Genomic DNA, 22,213 nt, shown 5'->3' on the forward strand with positions numbered 1-22,213 from the left:
TTCTTATATTATTTAGAAACGTCCAGAGTAATATGCGAAACTCCTTTTATGAAAGTGTTATTAGTCCATTAATCATTATTTCAATACAAAATGCTTGAAAAAAAAATCATAACAACGGACCAGAAACATAGCTCGAAGCAAGTAAGTTAACCAATGATGGCAAAATGCAATTAAGAAGGAAATTTATTGGGATGTATCTTGAAAAGAATAAGATAATAAAAAATATCGGATTCAAAAATAGGTAAAATGAAAAACTAGGTTCCCCAGATATCGCAGCTTGGGCTTCTCTGTACCAACTTCTTTAGGACCACTTTGAGCTCAATTCGTGTTTAGGAGATGTATAGTACTTTATCGATGCCCCAAGACGTAACGTACCTCCTCTTCATTGATTCCAGCATAGCAATATTACCATATGCCTCATCTTTGGTCAAAAATTGAATTGCCTTTTTCGGGTTTTCAATTCAAAACCCTTTGGTCTCAAGGCGCCCTTTGCGGGTTTTCGCCTTAGCCTCTCCTTTTTCTTTTCCTTTTCTTTTTTTGCGTTTATTTTTAAAACTATTAACTATGACTGAATCTGAGTTCACCGGATTGGGTAGGTCCTTTCTATCTATTTCGTTCAATATCAATGCTCCTCCAGAATAGGCATTCTTTACTACATAAAGTTCCTCTCAATTTGGCATATTTCTTTCTTTGAAATCCTTCTATATAGGAATGATCTTCTACAATATCAAGTTCCCCTCGTAGAATTTTTTAGGATAAACCTCTTTGTCATAAGCCCACACCATTTGACTGTGGCGAACATTCCTTAAATTCGACTGTACATATCGAGATCAGATTCATTCTGCCTCATCTCATTTTAATTCTGACAAGACTCAGAGAAAAGGAATCTTGTTTTCAAAACCATTTTTATCCCATAAACCAATGAGCAATTTGTTGCCCCAGTGAAGATCCTGGTTAACATTCAATAAGCATAGAGGGTAAATGGTAACTTCTTCATGCCAATCCTTACAAGTATCGGTCACCTTCTACAATCTCTTTTTGTTGTTTTTGTTTTTGTTTTTTCCTTCTCTTTTTTGTTTTTTCTTTTGGCTGCTTTTGCTGTATTAGGATATGACGTCTTTTTTTTAACAAACTGCAAAGTTTTGATATTGTGCAGTTGTATTAGGCATGATCTTTTCTGACATTACTTGTCGGCACTCTTTTTTTGAAATTTGACGACTACCGATCTTGTAATATTGGCATATGAAGCGACCCTCACCTTCTTCATGAAGTCATCGAAGACCACCAAGATAAATCGAAGCATATTAGATGAGAATGGCCTGGTAACATCCATGCCCCACATATAGAAAATCTATAAAGAAATGAATAAGGCATATGAATATTGTCTCACTAAATAGCTTATGCAATCCCCTTCCATGGTGGATCAACAGTACCCAAACCTCATGATTAGCGTGGCTACCATGAAACTATTAACATGTGTCCGTCTGACACCGTATAGATATTTTCCATCCTCAAGTCTTAGTATCCCAGGTATATCTTGACATGGTTATGCGAAGACATCTTTGAATTCATGGAGTATACCCAATAGCGATTCGCTTTGTCTTCATGGTAATCCAGGCACTGATCTTTACCTCTTGCTCATAATGTCCACTAACCCCTTGTAGAGTAGGATCTATTTTTTATCATGTTCTACCATCCTTAACAAATCAGGAGATAAGCTACAATCTCTATCATCTTTCAAAGTCCTGAGATCCGCTTAAACACATATATCACTCCAAAAGGGAGTCAGTTACAGCGTTGCTCCTGTCGTTGATATCTGGGGACCTATTGTAGGTACAAAGGCATACTTTCCAAGAATAAATGATTCTAAGGATGATTATTTATAAGATATAATCATTAATGAAGCATATTTAAAAGACAGTCCAAAGAAAAAAAGAATATATAAAGAATGAAAGAATATTTACTTAAAAAGAATGCATTTTATTGAAATAAAAAATTTGAGAGCAAGCCTATTTCACAAAAGGATTCTTATTGCTTCTAGGCCTAAAGCAAAAAGCGTGTTTTGAATATTACTCTAGATTAGCTCTAAAATACAGGGATTTCTTCCCCAGTCCCATTGCTTAAAACACTCCCAAGTACATAAGGGTTTGGAAATTTTCATTTCCTGGTTCCCTCTTCAGATATATCATTCAGATTCGGCGTTTGGATAGATAGCTAGTGGTTACAACCTTCGGCTGGCCTACATTGACCAATTTGGAAGGCATGCTCACGATGTTCATTTCATTTTCATTTATCTTTTGGGTTGACCTCTTGGCGCTTTCTCCTGCATCTATCTTCCCACTCCTTATTGCGTTTTCAATCAATTCACCAGACATTACTAAATCTGAAAAGCTCAAAGTAGTGCTTCCCAACATATAGTCAATGAACGAGGCTTTCAGAGTATTGATGAAAAGCATGGTAGTCTCTTTTTCTAGGAGATGTGGCTGAACTTGTATGGCAACTTCCCTCCACCTTTGGGCATATCGCCGGAAACTCTCATTCGGTTTCTTTTCCATGCTCTGTAAAGTAATCCTATCAGGAGTCATATCTGTCACATGACTATACTGTTTCATGAAAGCTTGTGCTAGATCTTTCCATGAATTGATCTGGGTACGGCTCAATTGGTTGTACCATTTAGATGCTGCCCCAACTAGACTTTCTTGGAAACAGTGAATCAATAATTGGTCATTATTGACATACCCAATCATTCGTCTACAAAACATGGAAATGTGAGCTTCGAGACAGCTAGTCCCGTTATATTTTTCTAATTTAGGCATCTTGAACTTGTAAGGAAGTATTAAGTCTGGAACCAAGCTCAGGTCCCTGGCGTCAATTCTGCGATAATCATCATCATTTTCCATCGCCTTGAATTTTTCCTCCAACCACCTATATCGATCCTCGAGTTGTTTTGGTAGTTCCATCTTTGCTTTTTCTATTTCGTTCAAATCAGGAACTACAAGGGTAGTTGGATTGCCCCACAGATTGGAGTCTGAGCTTATCAGATAATTCACTGGTGCTGAGGTACTGGCCTGATTTTGCTGGGTTCTGATAATTGGTACACCTTGCGGACATGCCTGTGCATTTGTCGGAGTGAAACCTAGAGGATAGAGAGGTTTCTCACTGTCCACCCCAGCATTGATCATAAAGTTTTCTCTCTTTTCTAGCCTCTTAGTTAGTAATTAGGACAACTGGTTCATCATATTCCTTTGAGACTCTAGCACTTGGTCTCTCATATCTTGTCGTATCCTCATCAGTTGCTCTTGCATTTGCATTTGTAACTGGTCATGCATCTCTCTTTGAAGCTGTTTAAGTCTTTCTAATCTTTGGTCCATATCTTTTTATCTTAGCACGGGTACCGTAGCAATGCTTGGTTGGTAAGTTTTATCGGTTTCCAGATTAACTAAAATGATTTCAATTAATTAGGGATCCTTTTGTGAAAATCTAATGCAAATGATGCAATGTTATGCAAATGCATGAAATGAATGCAAAAGAAAGAAATGCGTTGATTCTGAATTCAATTCTATTAGAACAACTTTTCTAAAAAACAAATTCCTTTACATAAAACGGATTACATATGCGGCCCTACCTTCATGTTCCAGGCGAAGACACCAATTTCTTTTCTTCGTAAAAGTCAAATCTCGCAAACTTCCAATAGATGCCTCCACTAACTCCTTTTTGCTTGATCCAGACTGCGACTTATTATCCTCGCGATGATGATTAGCTCCTTTAAAAAAAAGAGTCGGGACACGACGGCTCTCGAACAATTATTTATCAGCTTGAATCCTCAGGCAAAGTCTTGTTTTCCTCTACGAACTATCAACTTTCTTTTGTTGTGCTTACTTGGACCATATTCAGACAACCGTATTAGAATTCACTTTATCAAGAAATCCATTTTCTCATGGCGAACTTTTTTATTTAGCAATCGAATATGAATCAACACCTCCTTTCTATGATGATGTAATGCAATGCAGTCATAGACAAAACAAAAACAAAACTTGTTAGTACAAAAGAAATAAATAACAGAGAAAGTACATATTCGGGTGACCACTAAATTTGGGTACAGTTCTACCTAAAGTAGATCCTAAGTCTTTTTATATGTGGTTCGGTTCTAGAGAAAGGGTACCTAAACCAGCAGATTCCTCAACCCTCACCCATTATAGGCTCATGCAGATCGAGTTTAGTTTAGGGGAATACATTTCCCTATGGCCATGCGGAGTTGAAAACCTCACGAAGACATAAGTACAGATGTATCCCGAAAGCAGTCCACTAGCCCACGCAGAGGTGAAAACATCACGAAGGCATAGTTTCTCACTCCCACTTAGAAAGTGCGACCACAACAGTCATGCAAGATGATACGAGGGGATATAAAAAACTCGAAATGCAAAACACGAATAAAATGACAAAAACCATAAAACCCATGAAATGCAATAAAAGGATCGTGTGTTAAAATCCAAATTTTAAATTTTTGACAAAAGGACACAAAATAATCAATTTTACGGCTTGACTCTCTTATTGGTCCCCAGTGGAGTCGCCAAGTTGTCGAAACCATTTTTTAAAGTTTTGGAAAAAATAAGGATCGACTTTAAAAAGCGAATTATAGAGTCGCCACCGACCCTTTTTTGAGGTGTAATCAGATCATCTTGAGGTTGATCATTTTAATAAAACATTTAATTTATTAAAATAATATTTTAGGTCTACAAAAATTGAGAAAAAGGGTTCGGGAGTCAGTTACGCACGAGGAAGGGTTAGCACCCCCGTAACACCCAAAATTGGTACCAATTGATTATTGAATGTCCTATCGTTGAAAATTTAGGAAAAAAAATTAAAATACGATTCCTTTAAAAATGTATGAACAATTCGAATTGGATTTTAAGGTTCACTTGCTCCAAAGAAATAAAATATCACATCCAGCACGTTAGGACACGATACTTTAAGCCTTCAAAGACAGAGATCACCTCATAATTTCCAAAACACGCAACGAACTCTTAAAAGGGTACTCCGTTATTTGGCAAAACGGAAAAACGAAATCCAACACGTTAGGGCATGATTTCTCAAATTTCCAAACACGAAACATTGCCTTATTTTGAAGAGTTTTCGAATAAGTAATTGTGAAACGACTCAAAATATATTTGCTTGGTTTACTTGAAGGTAAAAATAATTGATATTAGGGGATAAGTTAAAATTTTAAATCATGATGCCATAACAAGAAATAAAGAAAGCATAATTATAAACGTGAAACAGTAATATGTGAATACGAATTAAAAACCAAAAAAAACACGTGATATACAAAACAACATGAAAACTCAAAACCAATATAACGCAAAACAATTTTAAAACCATATGAACAATATATAAAGGAATAACATATATTAGAATTCAAAATAGCTCATACGTATAAAAAACGAATAATATATAAGTGATTATTAAAGTATGTATTGAAATGAATAATATGTAACACAATTTAAAATGAACAAATGACACACGTATTTATATGAAAATAATAAATGAAAATAATATTTATACAAAGATACCAAAGCAACTAAAATAAACAATATAAAATAGGATCCATAAAAGAACCAAATTATACAAATAATTTTAAAGAAAATATATATAAAAATAAATTAGAAGAAAATATTTACATGATGATTTGGAAAGAAAATATACATTAAAGATTTTAAAGAAACTATACAAATAAAATACCATAGAATTAAAAATATAAAACATTTGAAATAAACACAAACACATCATAACATAACCTTAAGCGACATTGATTATATATAGATTTAAAAGGAAACTTGCAATCATAAACATATTCAAAAGAAAATACATAAAATAATATATAAAAAATATATATACAAAAACAGAATATACAACAATTCAAAACTAATGAAAAAAAACATATATATTAGTGTAAAAAACAAAACAATATAGATAATATACCAAACCATATATATATATGCATAGATAAATAAACACTCCCAAGTACATAAGGGTTTGGAAATTTTCATTTCCTGGTTCCCTCTTCAGATATATCATTCCGATGTTTAGAATACTTACCAAACGTTTCGTTGTAAACAAACTATATTACAAATTGACCCGCATACTTGCGGACACGGCTACTTAATTTTATATCTTTTTGTTGTAGCATTTCTAGTCCAGATGTTTGAGTGTCTAACAACAGTGAAGTTGTTGGTGCCGTTGTTGGGGATTGTGGTGGTGATAATTGTTATTAAATTAATTACTTTGTAAAATAATATTGATCGAAAGATGAATAAGCTAAATAGCGTGTTAAATTTTATTTTATTTTATTGTTCATTGTTTTTTCTTATTTTTATTTTGTTAGTTACCTTGTTGATTTTTTTATATCTAAGCATGGGTGAATTTTATGGCACCCCAAAACTGGTCGAAATGAAACGGAACAGACCGACTTGAATCTGGAATGTTACATTGCCACTTATGTGACTCTCCTCACCGGTTATCCAAAAACACCATAAAATCAACCATCACACCATCAAACCATTCTTAATCAAGTATTTCTAGCCATGCAAGCCAAAATCATGCTTCAATTAACACAAAATAGCAATTTAAGAACATAGGTAAAATCGTCATTTTGCACAACACTGGCGAAAAACACGTAAATCATAAAATTAATCCAACAAGTGTCTTGGGGATTTTATTTTAAACCATTTGTGAAAATTTCATCTTAAAATGACATTTAAAGCTCACTTAAATTTAAAACCAAATTTAAGGACTGAAACGTAAGTTTTAAAAAATATACAAATAAAATATTTTAAGAAATTGAAGTTAAAATATTGAAATTCAATGTTTAAATACATCTCATGTAATTTTTCAAAGCATTTCGTGGTTTTTAAGGTCTCCAATTGTATTGTGTAAAAATCAAGACTTATTTGCAATAGTTTCAAAATATGCCCAGAACACTCTGAAAACTGTGTCACGACCACATGATTTTCACGTCGCGACATTGAGCCCTTGTCACTACATTCTACAGGTTTTGTCACGACATTGATTGGAAAAAATTGTAGAAAAATTTCAACACTTACATATAACACTTTGACACTCAAATGCACATACCAATTCGTAGTTTCATGCCATTTTCCCTATTCTAACATATCATATAGCATACTTAAATCATATTAATCATGCTTAAACACACAAGGTGATATATTAACAAGCTTTGGCATCCAAATCAATCACCTAAGCTAACATACTATTCTAAAGTCTCAAACCAATTTGTTCAACATAGTAAATTTGCATAAAAAAACAATTTAAAGTCCAATAAAGGTACATACCTTGCCATTTGGTTATTATGCATCTGCCCAAGCCCTCAACATATTATTTAAGCCATTTTAATCGTAGTTTAACTAAGCATCTAACGTACTTCATGCAATCATCCAATTAAAACATCCACAAAATAGTTATAAAAATCGTTAAATAGTCCATGAAAAATCCATTTACAAACCAAAACAAATCCAAAGTCTAATCCCTTAATATAAACCCACATTACCATCCCTTATTAACCAAATCCATCTCACATGTATAACCAAGAGCCCTTTGCTTTTGGATCTCAAGCTTGCCCACTTCACCACTCCAAACAAGCTATTTCTTTGCAAAAATAAACACAAAAGAGTGTGACCTTAACCAAGCTCAATAACTACTCAAGATGCTACAATAAAGCACAAACACCAGAGTTAAAACAAGCATGCTAAATACATTTATCACATAGCATCATCAAACATCATATCATATTAATATATTGGCAACTTGTGAAGATGAAAATGCATAATAATGGCTCTCATTGGATACGCAGATCTCCATCACACTATGACTCCAAAGAGTCTACATGTCTTAAATAAGTGTAGCATAAAGCTAACACTCTCCAACAAACCAACATGTCCTATGAATGGAGCAATGCTCTACATTCCCTTATCCCTTCACATGTTCCAAATATATCCAATGTTTTCAGAGGTTCACAAAGCTAATATATCCATTTCACACATTTATTTTCTGGTTTATGCACACTACACATATCATGCTTTACCATGGCCAAACACTTACACTTTTTCACATATTGCACTACAAGTGCACTTTGCTCATTGAGCCAAATTTACTTTCATATCAAAGATGTGTGCATAATACCAACTATCCACATTAGTTATCCATAAGGCATATTCAGTCATATATCCAATAAATATATGCACATCCCTCACTTTAGCATATTATAACACAACTAAGCTTGTTTATAGAATAACAAATATTAAGTAGGAAAACTTACTTCAAGGACTTAGAATAGATGATTTTATCACCTAGGCCCCATTTAATTCACTGTTTTGTGCATTAACTATAGCACACAAGATCACTTACCTTTAGCAACTAGCTTCCACAACAAGCTCAAGTTAGCTTTTGTTTGCTTTTGTCCTTGCTTTGTAGAGACTCCCACATTAGTTGACACTTTACATACACATTAAAACATTACAAAAGAATTACAAAGGAATTATAAACAACAACAACAAATAAGATTAATTCATTCTAAAATCACAAATCAAAACTTTTAGATATTTATACCGAAAACTTACCTAGTTTTGTCGAAAATACAATTTCACCACTCAAATCCTATTTCTAAACCTTAATTTTGATCGTAATATTCCTAAATATCATCTAATTACATATTTGAACCCTCAATTTTTTCCAATTACGTGGATCTCATTTTTTCGAAAAAAATCAAGCCAAAAGAGCTTTAAAGTGAAAAGATCATTCAAATATTTCAAAATTACTAAAAGATTTATTAAATTAGAATTATAAACCTTCTAATAGGTTCAAAATAATTTGAAAATAAATTTGAAATGGTACTTTAACTTAATAAAATGAGATTCGCCATTTTCAAGCTTGAAATCAACTTAAAATCAAAGGATCTATTGAAATCGTGAATTAATTGATTAAAACTCAATTTAAAAACCTAACACACTTAGTTTAATCATGAAAAGTAGGAATCTTACCTCAATTTTGCAAAATCGACGAGTTGTGAAGCTAATTCGAGTTCGAACATGTGAAGAACTCTAGAGAAATTGAGGATGAAGTCAAAGTATTCTTTGAAATTGGAAGGAGATTTTGTGTTTGGCAAAATTTTTAAAGAGATGAAGAATGGGAGGGAAGAAGATGATGGGGGTTTTAAATAACCAATTAATTTTTAAAAATTGGGCAACTACCCCTTTAACCACCTCAAGTTTTCTTTCTTTTCCAAATTGGTCATTGGTTTTCAATTAAAGCCAATTTCAAAATTATTTTCAAATCAAGTCTTGTTTTTAGAATTCGTTTTAACCAAATTAATTCCTAAACACTTAATCTTAATTTCTTAACCTAAATTTTTAATTATACTTATATTAATATTTTATTTAATTAATTCCTAATTATTTAATTATCCAACCTAATTACGGTTTTCGGTTCACTAACCCCTGATTTACTAACCCAATTCTACTAATTCGATTTTTGGGATGTGACAAATTTAATGATGATAATTATTGGTGGTACGATGAATGGTTCGTTAACGGAGGATTACGTTGGGTGAACGGAGCTTCGATAAACCAGTGGAGTTATGATGAAGATGATAATATGTGAATATTCAACCAAACTTCATGGTGATTCGTATGATATGTCTTCGTGGTGCAATGAAGGGTATGTTAACAAATGACCGAGTTGGGTAGAAAAAGCTTCAACGAATCAATGGATTCACGACAAAAAACATGATATGCTCGAATATTTAGCCCAACAAGAATTAGATTTAATCATGGATGATGATGTATATAGGTATTTGAACGAGAAACATAGGAACAAACAAAGATCAAGTCAGTTGAATGGAGCTTCGACCAATTGAGTTATAATCGAGAATATGAGCAACGAAGTGCCTTAATCATTGGTGAGGTTGATGATGAGCTCGATTGGTGGAAAGACTGGTTCATTGAAGGCGAATCACGTTGGAGCCTCAACGAATGGAGTGATGATAACTGGTATTCATAAAAACCTCCTTATGAGTCAAAGAAATATGGAGCTTTTTTCATCGATCTAGAATACCAACCTAAACTAAAGCAAATCCAAAAATGGGTAGACCAATTAGAGGAACTTTCCAAAATAAAGTAGAAATAGAGACTCCAATAGAAGAGGTTGGGTGTGATGTTCCCAACTCTGATCATGAGGACCATCGTATCATCGTCAACCACCTTAAATTAAATGATAATAGTCAGCAAGGGTATGGAATTGGATACCATGAGAATGGGTTGAATATGTCGAAGGTGTCACTGGTCCAATTGACATAGCAGTAGATGTAGAGGTAGAGGTAGAGATAGCATTGCCAACTGACATGGAATTTAATCTGATTTTGAGTGAAAATGTAGACGTGTCGATACACTCTCTGGCCATAGTTCAGGAGATGCCAATTGAAGAAGTCGAGGAGTTTATATCATTTTCATTCAATAATAGAGGTAAAGCTTAGACTAACAGAACCTTATGTGACCTTGAGGTGAGGAAGTTCGAGGTAATAAAACCCCAAACCACATTTTAGGGTTGGCTTGTAATGTGGATTTCGCACCGGTCGAAAATAAGGCAACATTAGTGAATCGACCGAAGGGGCTAGTTTACATCTCTCGGTGGAGGAACAAACGACGAATCAAAGTGTCAAGAACCAATGGATCTTTCTTGGTGGCGATACGAATCGTCCCATTTTTTTAAAGGGCTTTTATTTTCTATTTTAATTTTTGCTTGTTAATTTTTCTTATTTGTCTATGTTTATTTGTAGTATTAATCATAGTTGTTTGTAGTTATGTACACAGCAAGTGTGATATCATGAAGTGACAGAATCGAAAAACTGAAAAAGTCTGAAACTGGACTCGATCTCACGGCATTGCACCCCGATGCCATGAAACCTAAGTTGGAAAGCTACATATATTGAGAAGCCAAGTTTTATCTGAAATTCTTTATGTTTACGGTTTGTTATCCATTGTACACACTTCTTTTTTATTTTTTTATTTTATAGTATTCTATGTCATATTTATAGTCATAGAGTTTTCTGTAGGCACTTTTCTGTGTAGGAACCTCGCATGAGGAGGCACTACAATATCAAACAAAACGCGCAAAAGGAGAACAACCCAACTAACTTTGCGACACTCTCACGAAAAATCAAGTAGTCTTTTCTCTTATCTTTTGGGTGCACATTAGGGATAATGTGCCAACTAAAGTGTGTGGGGGTAACATAGAAATTGTTATGTCGGGTTACCTGTTCGGGCTAAACCTTTAAAATGACATCAGGTTACCAGTCTAGGCTAAACTTGTGTAACATGTATCTTTGAGTTCGCATCAAATGCTGGATCTCGGAAATCATATGAAACCAATCCATAAAAATGTGTACAAGATCCTATTGACATGTCAATCGTATCCTAACATTTACTAAGTTCACCCGAGAATCTTTATCATATATACATTCTTTACAATTTAGTCCAACTCTTACCTTTATACCAATTTGCCATAAGCAATTCACAATCAAGCATAAATACACAAATCAAATGCATAACAATTTTAAAAAAATTATACCGTATGAACTTACTTGGTCAAAACAATAAACAAGTTGAATTTGCAGGGGCTAATCGACAATTTTTACTTTTTCGCAATTGTTTTTGGTTTGATTCAATTCTCGATCTAAAAAACTATTTTAGAAAATTAATCAATGCCAAATATTTTCATGTTATGCCATGATGTGTATGAACCTATATAATTTTATTTTTACGATATCCCTAAATTTTTACATTTTATTCATTTTAGTCCCTAAAATCGAAATAACTACATCTCTCAATTTTGAGCCTTAATTTACAATCTGATTTCAATTACATCCATTAGAGATCCTATACTATCTATTTCTATCAAGATTTCATAATAGATTTACAATTTATTCACTTTAGTCCTTATGTACAAAAATTAATAATTAAACTTTACAGTCTAGTTTTTTTTTCACATCCAAGCTTAAAATCTATCAATTTAACACCAATTTCTTGAAGAAATCATCAATGTAAACTTTCAAAAACTTTAATATTTTTTCAAATTGGTACATGGACTAGCTAAATTAAGCTCCCATGATCTCAAAAACATAAAAATTAGAAGAAAATGGCTTGGAATTTCTTACCAATCAAGGGTTGAATGTTAAAAGCCAAGCTTGGTTTTTCTCTTTTCTTTTCTTTGTAGATTCAGTGTTTGAAGAATGAAGAAGATGATCATCTTCTTTTCATTCCACTTATTTTGTTGTTTTTATATATGTTTTATACATTAATTAATTTATTAATCATTTAATTAACTTAATAAACCTTAATCAATTAAATTTAATCTTATTTAACTGAAATTAGTGGATGTTAACATCATCCTCCACTAATTGATGAAATAAAATGGTTTGTTTACCATTTTGAATCCCTAGGTAATTAAAATCTACAACGATAAGACTTTTACAATGTAATCCCTGTACCGTAATTAACTATCAATTCGACAAAATTTCTAAACTAAACTTTATAAAAATTTTAAAAATAAATTCATAAATATTAATATTTACAGACTCAAGTTATGAAAATGGGATTTCAGAGTTTCCTTTTCTGGTACCACTAAAAATCGGGCTATTACATTTGGGGTACTCTGCTACAAAGTTGCAACATTGCTTTTCACAACATCGCGACATTATGATTCAAGGAGTGTCGTCATGACATTTTCTTTTGCAATGTTGCGACATTTACTTACAAAGTTGTAAAATCCCTAAAACCCCATTGTTTGTGAATAATGTTATTTTAGGAATATACATGTTAGATTTTTTAGAGTAAATAAAATGTGATTTATTAGTGTTAGCAGGGAAGGTAGCTAGATATTGGAAGGAGTTGAAAAGACTTATATATTAAGAGATATTAATCCAAAGTATAGATTAAATTGTAATGTTGTGAAAAGTGTTGGGGTCAAAGTGTGAAATTGAAAATATAAAAAGATTAAATTTAATTAGATGGAAATAGTGGAAGAAATAGAAGTGCAATTTTACCAAAAGTGAATAGTCTCAATTGAGGAATTTTAGAGATTTTCAAAGGTGAAAAAGGAATTTCTTAAATATAGTTATGTAGAAAAATCTTATACATGTTGTCAACATCTCCACCTTGGATCAAATTGGAAAGGGAGATGAAATCTCAACCATTTGATGAAAATCATGATTAAATTATTTTTATATTATATTATAATATTTTATTAATTAAATTAATTAGATATTTTTATTATAATTACATAGAGACTTTATCCATTCTTCATACTTCACACGTCACTACCCTTGCCCATGAAAGAAACTTATCATTTTATTATAATTCAGTCCCTTAACCATTAAGCTTTGGCTAAAAGCCATCAATTTTCCATAGAAATTCTTAGTCAAATCAAGGGTACAACATCATAGCAATGTTATATTCAAGTGGAGAAGTAGTATGTTCATGTTAGAAGAGAAACGAAATCAAGTTTAAGTGAAACTCTAAAGGTTTAAGGTAAGATTTTCATGAGTTAATGAAGTTAATATGTTTATTTCAAGTGAAAGTGCCTGGAAGAGATATTAGATTAGTGTTTTGATTATGTATTTTATGTGTATTTTATTTAAACATGAAGAGAGAGATAAAGAAGTGGAACCAAGTGGTGTAGACAAAAGAAAACAAGTAGTAAAAGATTGAAGCAAGGTAGAAAAAGACATAATTGAAGCAAGGTAGAAAAAGACATACATAGAATTTATATGTTGGAATTTATACTTGATTATGTTCATAAATTATGAAAAAGAGTTTAACTGAAGTGATATTTGTTGGAAAAAATTCGGTTTGAAGACGGTTTTCTTGCACAATAGAAAAATAAAATTTTAAAAATCGAGCCGATTTTTTATATTTATAGCAATAAACTTTTTCTTGAAATCACACCTGTGTTTTGGGCTAGACAGATCCTAGACATTTTCGGCTTTCAATTGATCGGCCTTCTTCGCTATTCCCGTACCACGAATTACTTTGAGTGTGGGCTTGAACAATTTTGAATCAAACACAAAACCAGAAAATTTTTCTATACTTTTAGTGGGAAAATAAATCTCTCTCTTAATAGAAACTGGTACAATTGTTATTCCTAGATAATATAATTTATTCTAAAAATAATTTTCCACTACTTTTTACTAGAATAACAATGTAGAAAACTTATGTGAAACTTGTGTTTCTTTTATTGTGTTGATCTATTTTAAACCCCTAGTGCCATCAATTTATAGAAACAATTTGAAGAATCCTGGTTGAACTAAAACATATTTATATAATAGTAAAATCTAATATTATTAGGGAAAGGGGTGGCAACCCTAGCTAAATTTTACTAGGGTTTGTCGTCCCCTTGTATTCAATATAAGGGGATTGAGGCTCTCCTATATTAAGTTTAATTATATGTGTTTCCTAGAATTTTAGCCCCACACATTATAATTTAATCTAGCAAATACATGTTTTTCTATTTCCTTAAATAAATATTATTTATTAAATTAATTTAAATAAATTAATTTTTCAATTAAATAATTTTTCAACCCAATTTTATCAACTATCAATATGTACTTTATTATGGTACACATACTTTCATAAAATGTTCAATGCAGTACTTGTACTTTGAAAATGTATAATATAATACTTGAATTATCGATGTGTTTTATGATCGTACCTAGTGTCAACACCATTAGTGAATTGCTAAATCAACTAATGAACAGGCGACATGTAGAATTCTTTCCCCAAATCATGACGTTCACATAGATAATATAACAATATTATATGAAAAACTAAATTAAAAATAAATAATTAAGCATATGGTTAGTAAAAAGAAGTAAATATTAAACTTACATCAACAAAAACGTAATCTTTTCCATTTAAGTAAATGATGATATTTTCTAAATAGTTTTTCATTTGAAATAATATTTTTAATTGGTTTTAAATAAAATTTTATTATTATCCATGAAAGTACATGTATTTTCATGTAAGTTTAATATTTAGTATTTTTATTAACCAAATCTTTAGTTATTTATTTATTTATTTTAATTTTTAAATTTTATTTATTTTTTACATAATGTTATATTATTCATGTGGATTTGATGATTGGAAAAATCTATTTGTCAAATTTTCATTGGTTGGTTTAACAATTCACTTACGTTATGAGCAAGAAGTGCCATAATAAAACACATATTGATAGTTTAGGTAATACATTAGAAATTTTTAATATAAGTACCACATTTGACATTTTATGAAAGTACATGGACCATAATAAAACACATTTTGATAGTTCAAGTACCATATTGGATAATCTCAAAGTACAATTATCACATATTGATATATATATATATATTTGAAAATTTTGCCTCGAACATATACTTATTTTTTTATACAATTGCAACTACTAGAGGTGAGATCAGTTTAGCTTGGTCAAGTTTTTTTTTTTTCGAACCGTCTATCATAACTTGCGGCTTAGTTTTTGATTTTTCATGTCAATTTTTTTTATATTTATTTTGACAAAATGAACTTTGTTTATGACTTATAGATATCACATGGTAAAGTTTCAAACTAGTTTTTTTTTAATAAATATTCCTAAAAGATAAATTTTCAAGTAAATAAAAACAACCAATAACTTTTATATGGTTTTTTTAAAAAATATATAAAATTTTTATGTTATTTTCACTATTTTAAAAATAAAATATTTTTACATCATAAAAATATAAATAATTATAAATTAAAAAAGGAATTTGATTCGGTTTGAGTCACGACTATTTTTAACTTGTGTTTCATTAATTGTCCAAACATTTTATATTAGGTTGTCTTTCAAATTTTTTACTCACCTATACTTATTATCACCTAAACTCATTTTAAATCCTTAATTTATAAAATAATATCTATTTAGACACATTCGAATCCACACAATTTTAATTGTTACAATAACAACAGCTTCAACTAAACTAAAATTTAATCAAATACATACAATTTTTTTAGGAAACCACATACACTTAAATATTCTAAAACAACTTAATAATTAATTTTGTTTTAGTCGATTCTATCAAATGGAATGTTAAATAAGATAATTTGTAATTGAAATAATTTGACAATATTTAAATAATAAATTTAATATTTTAATTACACAAAGTAAATTTTGATATATTGTTATTTATTTACGAGTAATAAGTAGAATTTCGAGTTTATTGGAGTAAGAGTCAGTTCTGCATTGTTTTTCAAAAGCACTTCTGGCTCCAAAAACACTTCTGGAAGAAAAGCTGTGTAGAACAAGCTGCTTTTGATTAAAATTTTTAGCTTTTTAGAAGTGCTTTTGAAAAGTACTTCTGAAAAGGAGAAGCTAAAATTTTTAGCTTTTCCTCTTCCAAAAGCACTTTTAATGCTTAATTATTTTTTTACCCCTCCAATACCATAGTACTTTTTCTTTTTTTTTTGGTACTTAATTACAAATGTGTTAAAATCATTAATTAAAAATAAAAAAATAATTTTTAAAATACTAATTACAAATATTTAACAGTTATATTTAAATATTTAAAATATAGTTTATATATTCTAATTAAATTTTATAAATAATTAATATTTATTGCTTAAAAATATTTAAAATTTATATTTTATATATTAAAATACTAACAAAAAGTTATAATAATTTTTTATATTCTTACTAAAATATAATAATATTAACTAATTTAAATATTATTTAAATACATATTTGTTACTTTATAATAATATGTCTAAAATGGACATTTTATTTCTCAAAAGCACTTTTTAACAGCAATGCTAAACACTTAAATTTTAAATCAAACTTTTCAAAAGTACTTCTTAAAAACACTTTTTCACAACACTTTTCAAAAACACTTAAAAAAAAAAAAAAAAAAGCCCAAACTAGTTCTAAATCTAAATCAAAATTTGTACATAGAGTTCCCAAAAAAAAAAAGAGAACAGGCCAATCCAACTCAACTGAGGACATAAACAGAATAATGGAAAACAAGGTAGGGCAAAAAGGGAAAAAGGGGAAAAAGGAAAAGGGTTTTTGATGTGAAGTAGGAGTAGGCCAGGGTTATTCAAAAAAAAAAAAAAAAGTTGAAAGGGTTATATAAAAACCTAAAAGAGGATCAATTCCAAGCACCTAAGATTTGTTGTATTGTTATTTTGCCTTTTCGCTATCGTCTTTGCCTATCAACTCCACGGCGCAGATCCGAGGAGTCTCTATTTTTCAATCCAAACAACCCCTCTAAACACTCTCTTCTTTTATTGCTCCTACTCTTCCAGGTTGCTCCTTTTTCCCTCTTTTCTTCTCTTTTTTTGTATTGTTTGGGTGTTTGTGTTTGATTGGTTTCTTGTTGAATCTATGTTTTTCTTTTGTTGGGTTTTATTTGATGTTTATTGGATTCGTTTTACTGTATGGGATCTGGGTTTGATCTGTTTTCTTTTTATCTTTCTGGGTTTCTGGTTTTGAGATTTATCAGTTCACGGTAGTTTTTCTTTGATTTGACATTTTAATAAGTTTGTAGCTCAGCTAGACTAGCCTAGCTATACGTGTTTATCTAAAGTTAAAAAAAAATTGTTGGATTTTGAATAGTAATAGAAGGAATAAAAGGGTTTGTATTTTATTAGGTTCCAAATGGTAGGAATTTGGAAAGTTTATAGTAACCTGAGCGTCTGTTATTCAAGAAAAAAAAATATGACTTGTTTTTTTTTCCTTTTTGGTTGGGAATGGATCATAACTGTTATATTTGAAATTTCCAGCTTTGGGGTTGAAATCACTATAAAATTAATGCAATTTGTTAAAGGAAAAAACATTACTTGTGGAAGTGTTTTATAATGGTTAAGTTTACGGCTGAGATTGAGCAAGTATGATATTTTGTTGGAGCTGAAATCTGGATTTGGGTTTGTTACAGTAAGTTGCCTGGGATTAGGATTATTAACATCAGAATGGATGTATAATCAACTGATGAGTAATGATTATGTGTTCCCTAGAAGTGTCTTCAGTTCAGCATGTGTCATGTGCTGTAATGTTTAAAGATTTGGTGATAAGAGTTTGTTAAACAGTTTTCTTTTTAAGTGCCTGGCTCCGAGTGGAATATTGGAGAAGTGGACAATGTGGTGTCTGATGGAGGATTGCCATCCAATTATCAGATAGCCATCTGCCCCTTTGTATCTTCTCCAGATATTAAATCAGAAGTTAATGCTTGCTCTCTGCTTCACATGGAGTGCAAGTTTGGCTCTTCTTTTACATTTTGTCAATATTGAAAGGCATTGACCTTAATTGCGATTGAAGTTTTATAAATTTTGGCGTTTATATGGTTGGCAGCATCTTGATTTATTTATCAGTATCCTGTTATATTCTTAAACTGAAATGCTGTAATTTGTGGGCTGAACTACGCTCAATAGCTTCATTTTTTTCTTCCTTCTGCAGTCATGGCAGGTTTGGCACCAGAAGGATCCCAATTTGATGCTCGTCAATATGACCAGAAAATGACTGAGCTGTAAGTTTCTTGTTTGTAGTTGATATATGCTTTTCTCTCTTTACCTGTTTTTCTATTTATGCTTTATACATATAAAATGATATTTGTTTTACCATTTGGTGATGTTTATGTGGTCAAAACTCACAGGCTCCAGACTGATGGAGATGACTTTTTCACAAGTTATGATGAAGTTTATGACAGTTTTGATGCAATGGGACTTCAAGAGAACCTTCTGAGGGGTATCTATGCATATGGTATGTAAAACAATGGAAAGAAAATCATAAAGTTTGTAATTTGCTTTCATAAATTCTTCATATATCATAGTCTGCCATTTGTTCAAACTAAAATAATATTTCTATGTTTCAATTTTTGCTAATTTATGCTGAATCGCCATTCAAGGTTTTGAGAAGCCTTCTGCCATTCAGCAAAGAGGAATTGTACCATTTTGCAAGGGTCTTGATGTGATTCAACAGGCACAATCCGGAACTGGGAAAACAGCGACTTTCTGCTCTGGAATTCTACAGCAACTTGACTATGCTGTAGTCCAATGCCAGGCTCTGGTTTTGGCACCCACAAGGGAGTTGGCACAACAGATTGAGAAGGTCATGCGAGCACTTGGTGATTACCTTGGTGTTAAGGTCCATGCTTGTGTTGGTGGGACAAGTGTTCGTGAGGATCAGCGCATTCTTCAAAGTGGTGTTCATGTTGTTGTTGGTACTCCTGGTCGTGTCTTTGACATGTTGAGAAGGCAGTCACTTCGTCCTGATTATATCAAGATGTTTGTCTTGGATGAGGCTGATGAGATGCTTTCCCGTGGTTTTAAGGATCAGGTTTGTTATTTCATCATGTTATCTTCCCATTCAAATGAACTTTGAATTCTTAGGTTTTGATATTTTTCTGCTCTAATAATTTTGTTATCTCTTTCAGATCTATGATATCTTCCAGCTGCTTCCAGCCAAGATTCAGGTTGGAGTGTTTTCTGCCACAATGCCGCCGGAGGCCCTCGAGATTACTAGGAAATTTATGAATAAGCCTGTGAGAATTTTGGTAAAGCGTGATGAGCTAACCCTGGAGGGTATCAAGCAGTTTTATGTGAATGTTGAAAAGGAAGAGTGGAAGCTTGAAACTCTGTGTGATCTTTACGAGACCCTAGCCATTACCCAGAGTGTCATTTTTGTGAATACCAGGCGTAAGGTCGACTGGTTAACTGACAAGATGCGAAGCCGTGACCACACAGTGTCTGCCACCCATGGAGACATGGACCAGAATACTCGTGACGTTATCATGCGTGAATTCCGCTCTGGTTCATCTCGTGTTCTCATCACCACCGATCTCCTTGCTCGAGGTATTGACGTGCAGCAAGTCTCTCTAGTCATAAACTATGATCTGCCTACTCAACCAGAAAACTACCTCCACCGTATTGGTCGAAGTGGAAGGTTTGGGAGAAAAGGTGTGGCCATCAACTTTGTGACTACAGATGATGAGAGGATGCTTTTTGACATCCAAAAGTTCTATAATGTGGTCATTGAGGAGCTGCCATCAAACGTTGCTGATCTCCTTTGATGAGATTAGACACCCTTTTTGAATATTGTTGAGGCAAGGTGTTTTGTTGTTTTGGCAAGTTTCTTATTTTTCTCCCTATCTAGCGTCTTAAGTTAAATGTTCTTAAACATATCTGACCATTGAATCCAGTTTTGCCTACTCCTTTGTGGTGGGTTTAATATGTTATTTCAAGTTTTTATGCAGCAGTAGGGTTTTTGAGTTGTATGTCATCATTTTCTAGTTATAATATAAAATCATGGAAGGCATTTCATACATTTGGAGAAGGCGTCTTCTTAACTATTTCCAATGGGCTCAAATGCAAATACAAAGAAGCTATATACGCAAGGGGGAACTTACATTTTGCTAAAACCCTATTGGTGCACATGGTTGTCCATTACTTAAATAACAACGGGTCTATTTCATGATCTTTCTGCATTTCGCTCTGCGCCTACGGTCTTAGGGCAGCTTTTCCCTTCCACAAAAAATATCAATATTCTCTGCAAATTTTTAACATGGCAAGCATGTGAGCAGCTCTTAGCAAATAATAGTGAAATATTTCCTTGAGGGATCAATCCATCTTCGAAAGCGAAAGGTTGCACACAGAAAAAGGAAAAGTTTTGAGTCCTGAATTCTCTATCAAATAATTCATACACTCTGGCACTATTGCCTTTTGCACCTCGTTTCACTATACAATGACAACATAATTTACTGTTACCCATTCCATTTCTTGGTAGTTTTCGTGAATAAAGTAAAGGATTAATGTATGCTAAAAAAGTTAGACTTGATAGGCTTAAATATTTTTAATGTATGTAGTATTTGATATCTTGAATTAATCACAATTAATTTTATCAAGAGATAAAAGGGAGAAGTTTTAAGGATTTGATATTCATTAAATCACAAAATTATATGTTTTGTGATTATTCCTAGCTAAAATCAACGTGGAAACTTCGAGAAGAAAAGAAAAAACGGGAGTTGTCGGAGAGTGATGCGAGACCACGGTTTGCACATTTACGATATAAGCTCATTTTAATTGATTGCATCTTCATATTAACTACATTTAGAAATATCAAGGTGAGTACCTAGTGATAATAAAAGCCATTGAATTAAGCTTGATTGTGAATTGTCGAAATGAGGAACTAAATTGAATAAGTTGTAAAATATTATGAATTACTCAGAATATGATTAAGTGCTATGAGATTGGAAGAAAATGTATTGAATGGCATGAAGCTTATGTGATATGTTAATTGATTTGGTTGTGATTGTGAATATAATTGATAAATGGTAATCATATTAAGTTGTAAATGAATTGAATATTTGTACCCTATTACTATTCAGGATGTGTCAGATATAATTGACATGTCATAGGATTGAGTTGTGTACGGGATTACAAGCTTATGCGCCAGGATGCACTTTGTGTGCCAGATACGTGCTCCGTGTGCCAAGATGCACTTTGTGTGCCAGCATGCACTTCCTGTGCCAAGATGCATTTTGTACGCCAGTATGCATATTACGTGCTAGTTACCTTACTTTGGTTTATCTGATGATGCACTTTGGTGCCAGTTAGGTGTGTTGGTTGGATGATCCGAGTATTTGTTCGAGTCCGAGTTAGGTTAATAAGGGTTGTAAATTATAAGTTTGGTAAATGATGTGAATTTGGTAATATATGATGCCTTTTGAACCAATTATGTATACATGTTATTTGGGATGAATGGAAACATGTTGACAATTATGTAAATTAGTTAAAAGTGAGCCCTGAGGACCGAAATGAATGCAAATGAGTTGATAAACTCTAGAAATGAGTTGAATAGGATGACAACAAAGTAAATGAATTGTGTATCATAATACATGAGTAATATAATGTTGATGATATGTTATAAAGAATTTGATTCATGGTTAATATTGAATTGGTTTGATTCATGGTTAATATTGAATTGGTATGTAAGGAGTGGTTGGCTATTGATAGGTAGGTTGGAATTGGTCATACTCGTGGTAAATTGGATATATATGTTATTTTTGCATTGATACAATAATGGATATGTTCTTTGTTTGATATTGGAAAGGTTGACAATTAGTTTATGTATTGGCTAGATGTTATGTGCA

At 32.0% G+C, this 22,213-nt stretch overlaps 2 protein-coding genes and 1 non-coding gene across 3 annotated transcripts; 2 read left to right on the forward strand and 1 right to left on the reverse strand.

Annotated features, from left to right (window-relative positions):
* Positions 1-872: 872 nt before the first annotated feature.
* LOC108472182 (uncharacterized) lies at positions 873-3,182 on the reverse strand. The gene is made up of 3 exons (XM_017773687.1): positions 2,229-3,182; positions 1,259-1,351; positions 873-950 (listed from the first exon to the last, which is right to left on the reverse strand). The coding sequence occupies exons 1-3, from the start codon at positions 3,180-3,182 to the stop codon at positions 873-875; spliced, it is 1,125 nt and encodes a 374-aa protein (XP_017629176.1).
* Positions 3,183-17,051: 13,869 nt separating this feature from the next.
* Positions 17,052-20,388, forward strand: LOC108473718 (eukaryotic initiation factor 4A-14). The gene is made up of 5 exons (XM_017775439.2): positions 17,052-17,375; positions 18,523-18,592; positions 18,719-18,825; positions 18,971-19,401; positions 19,499-20,388. The coding sequence occupies exons 2-5, from the start codon at positions 18,525-18,527 to the stop codon at positions 20,132-20,134; spliced, it is 1,242 nt and encodes a 413-aa protein (XP_017630928.1). The 5' UTR covers positions 17,052-17,375; positions 18,523-18,524; the 3' UTR covers positions 20,135-20,388.
* Positions 18,234-18,344, forward strand: LOC128282885 (small nucleolar RNA snoR98). Its single transcript, XR_008273236.1, has one exon. It is a non-coding gene; the product is annotated as a small nucleolar RNA snoR98 (small nucleolar RNA).
* Positions 20,389-22,213: the final 1,825 nt, after the last annotated feature.

This window comes from Gossypium arboreum, chromosome 10, assembly GCF_025698485.1.
Source record: "Gossypium arboreum isolate Shixiya-1 chromosome 10, ASM2569848v2, whole genome shotgun sequence".
In the NCBI taxonomy this organism is placed as follows: domain Eukaryota; kingdom Viridiplantae; phylum Streptophyta; class Magnoliopsida; order Malvales; family Malvaceae; genus Gossypium; species Gossypium arboreum.

Bases quoted from the DNA above. Each gene is read 5' to 3' on its own strand.
- LOC108472182 (XM_017773687.1), bottom strand. From the start codon at position 3,182: ATGATCAATGCTGGGGTGGACAGTGAGAAACCTCTCTATCCTCTAGGT. The intron at 1,352-2,228 runs GTTGTAACCACT...ATTTCTTTATAG, and splicing joins TCAATGTAGGCCAGCCGAAG to ATTTTCTATATGTGGGGCAT. The intron at 951-1,258 runs GTGAGGGTCGCT...AATGTTAACCAG, and splicing joins TCGATGACTTCATGAAGAAG to GATCTTCACTGGGGCAACAA.
- LOC108473718 (XM_017775439.2), top strand. From the start codon at position 18,525: ATGGCAGGTTTGGCACCAGAAGGATCCCAATTTGATGCTCGTCAATAT. The intron at 18,593-18,718 runs GTAAGTTTCTTG...CAAAACTCACAG, and splicing joins GACCAGAAAATGACTGAGCT to GCTCCAGACTGATGGAGATG. The intron at 18,826-18,970 runs GTATGTAAAACA...TCGCCATTCAAG, and splicing joins GAGGGGTATCTATGCATATG to GTTTTGAGAAGCCTTCTGCC.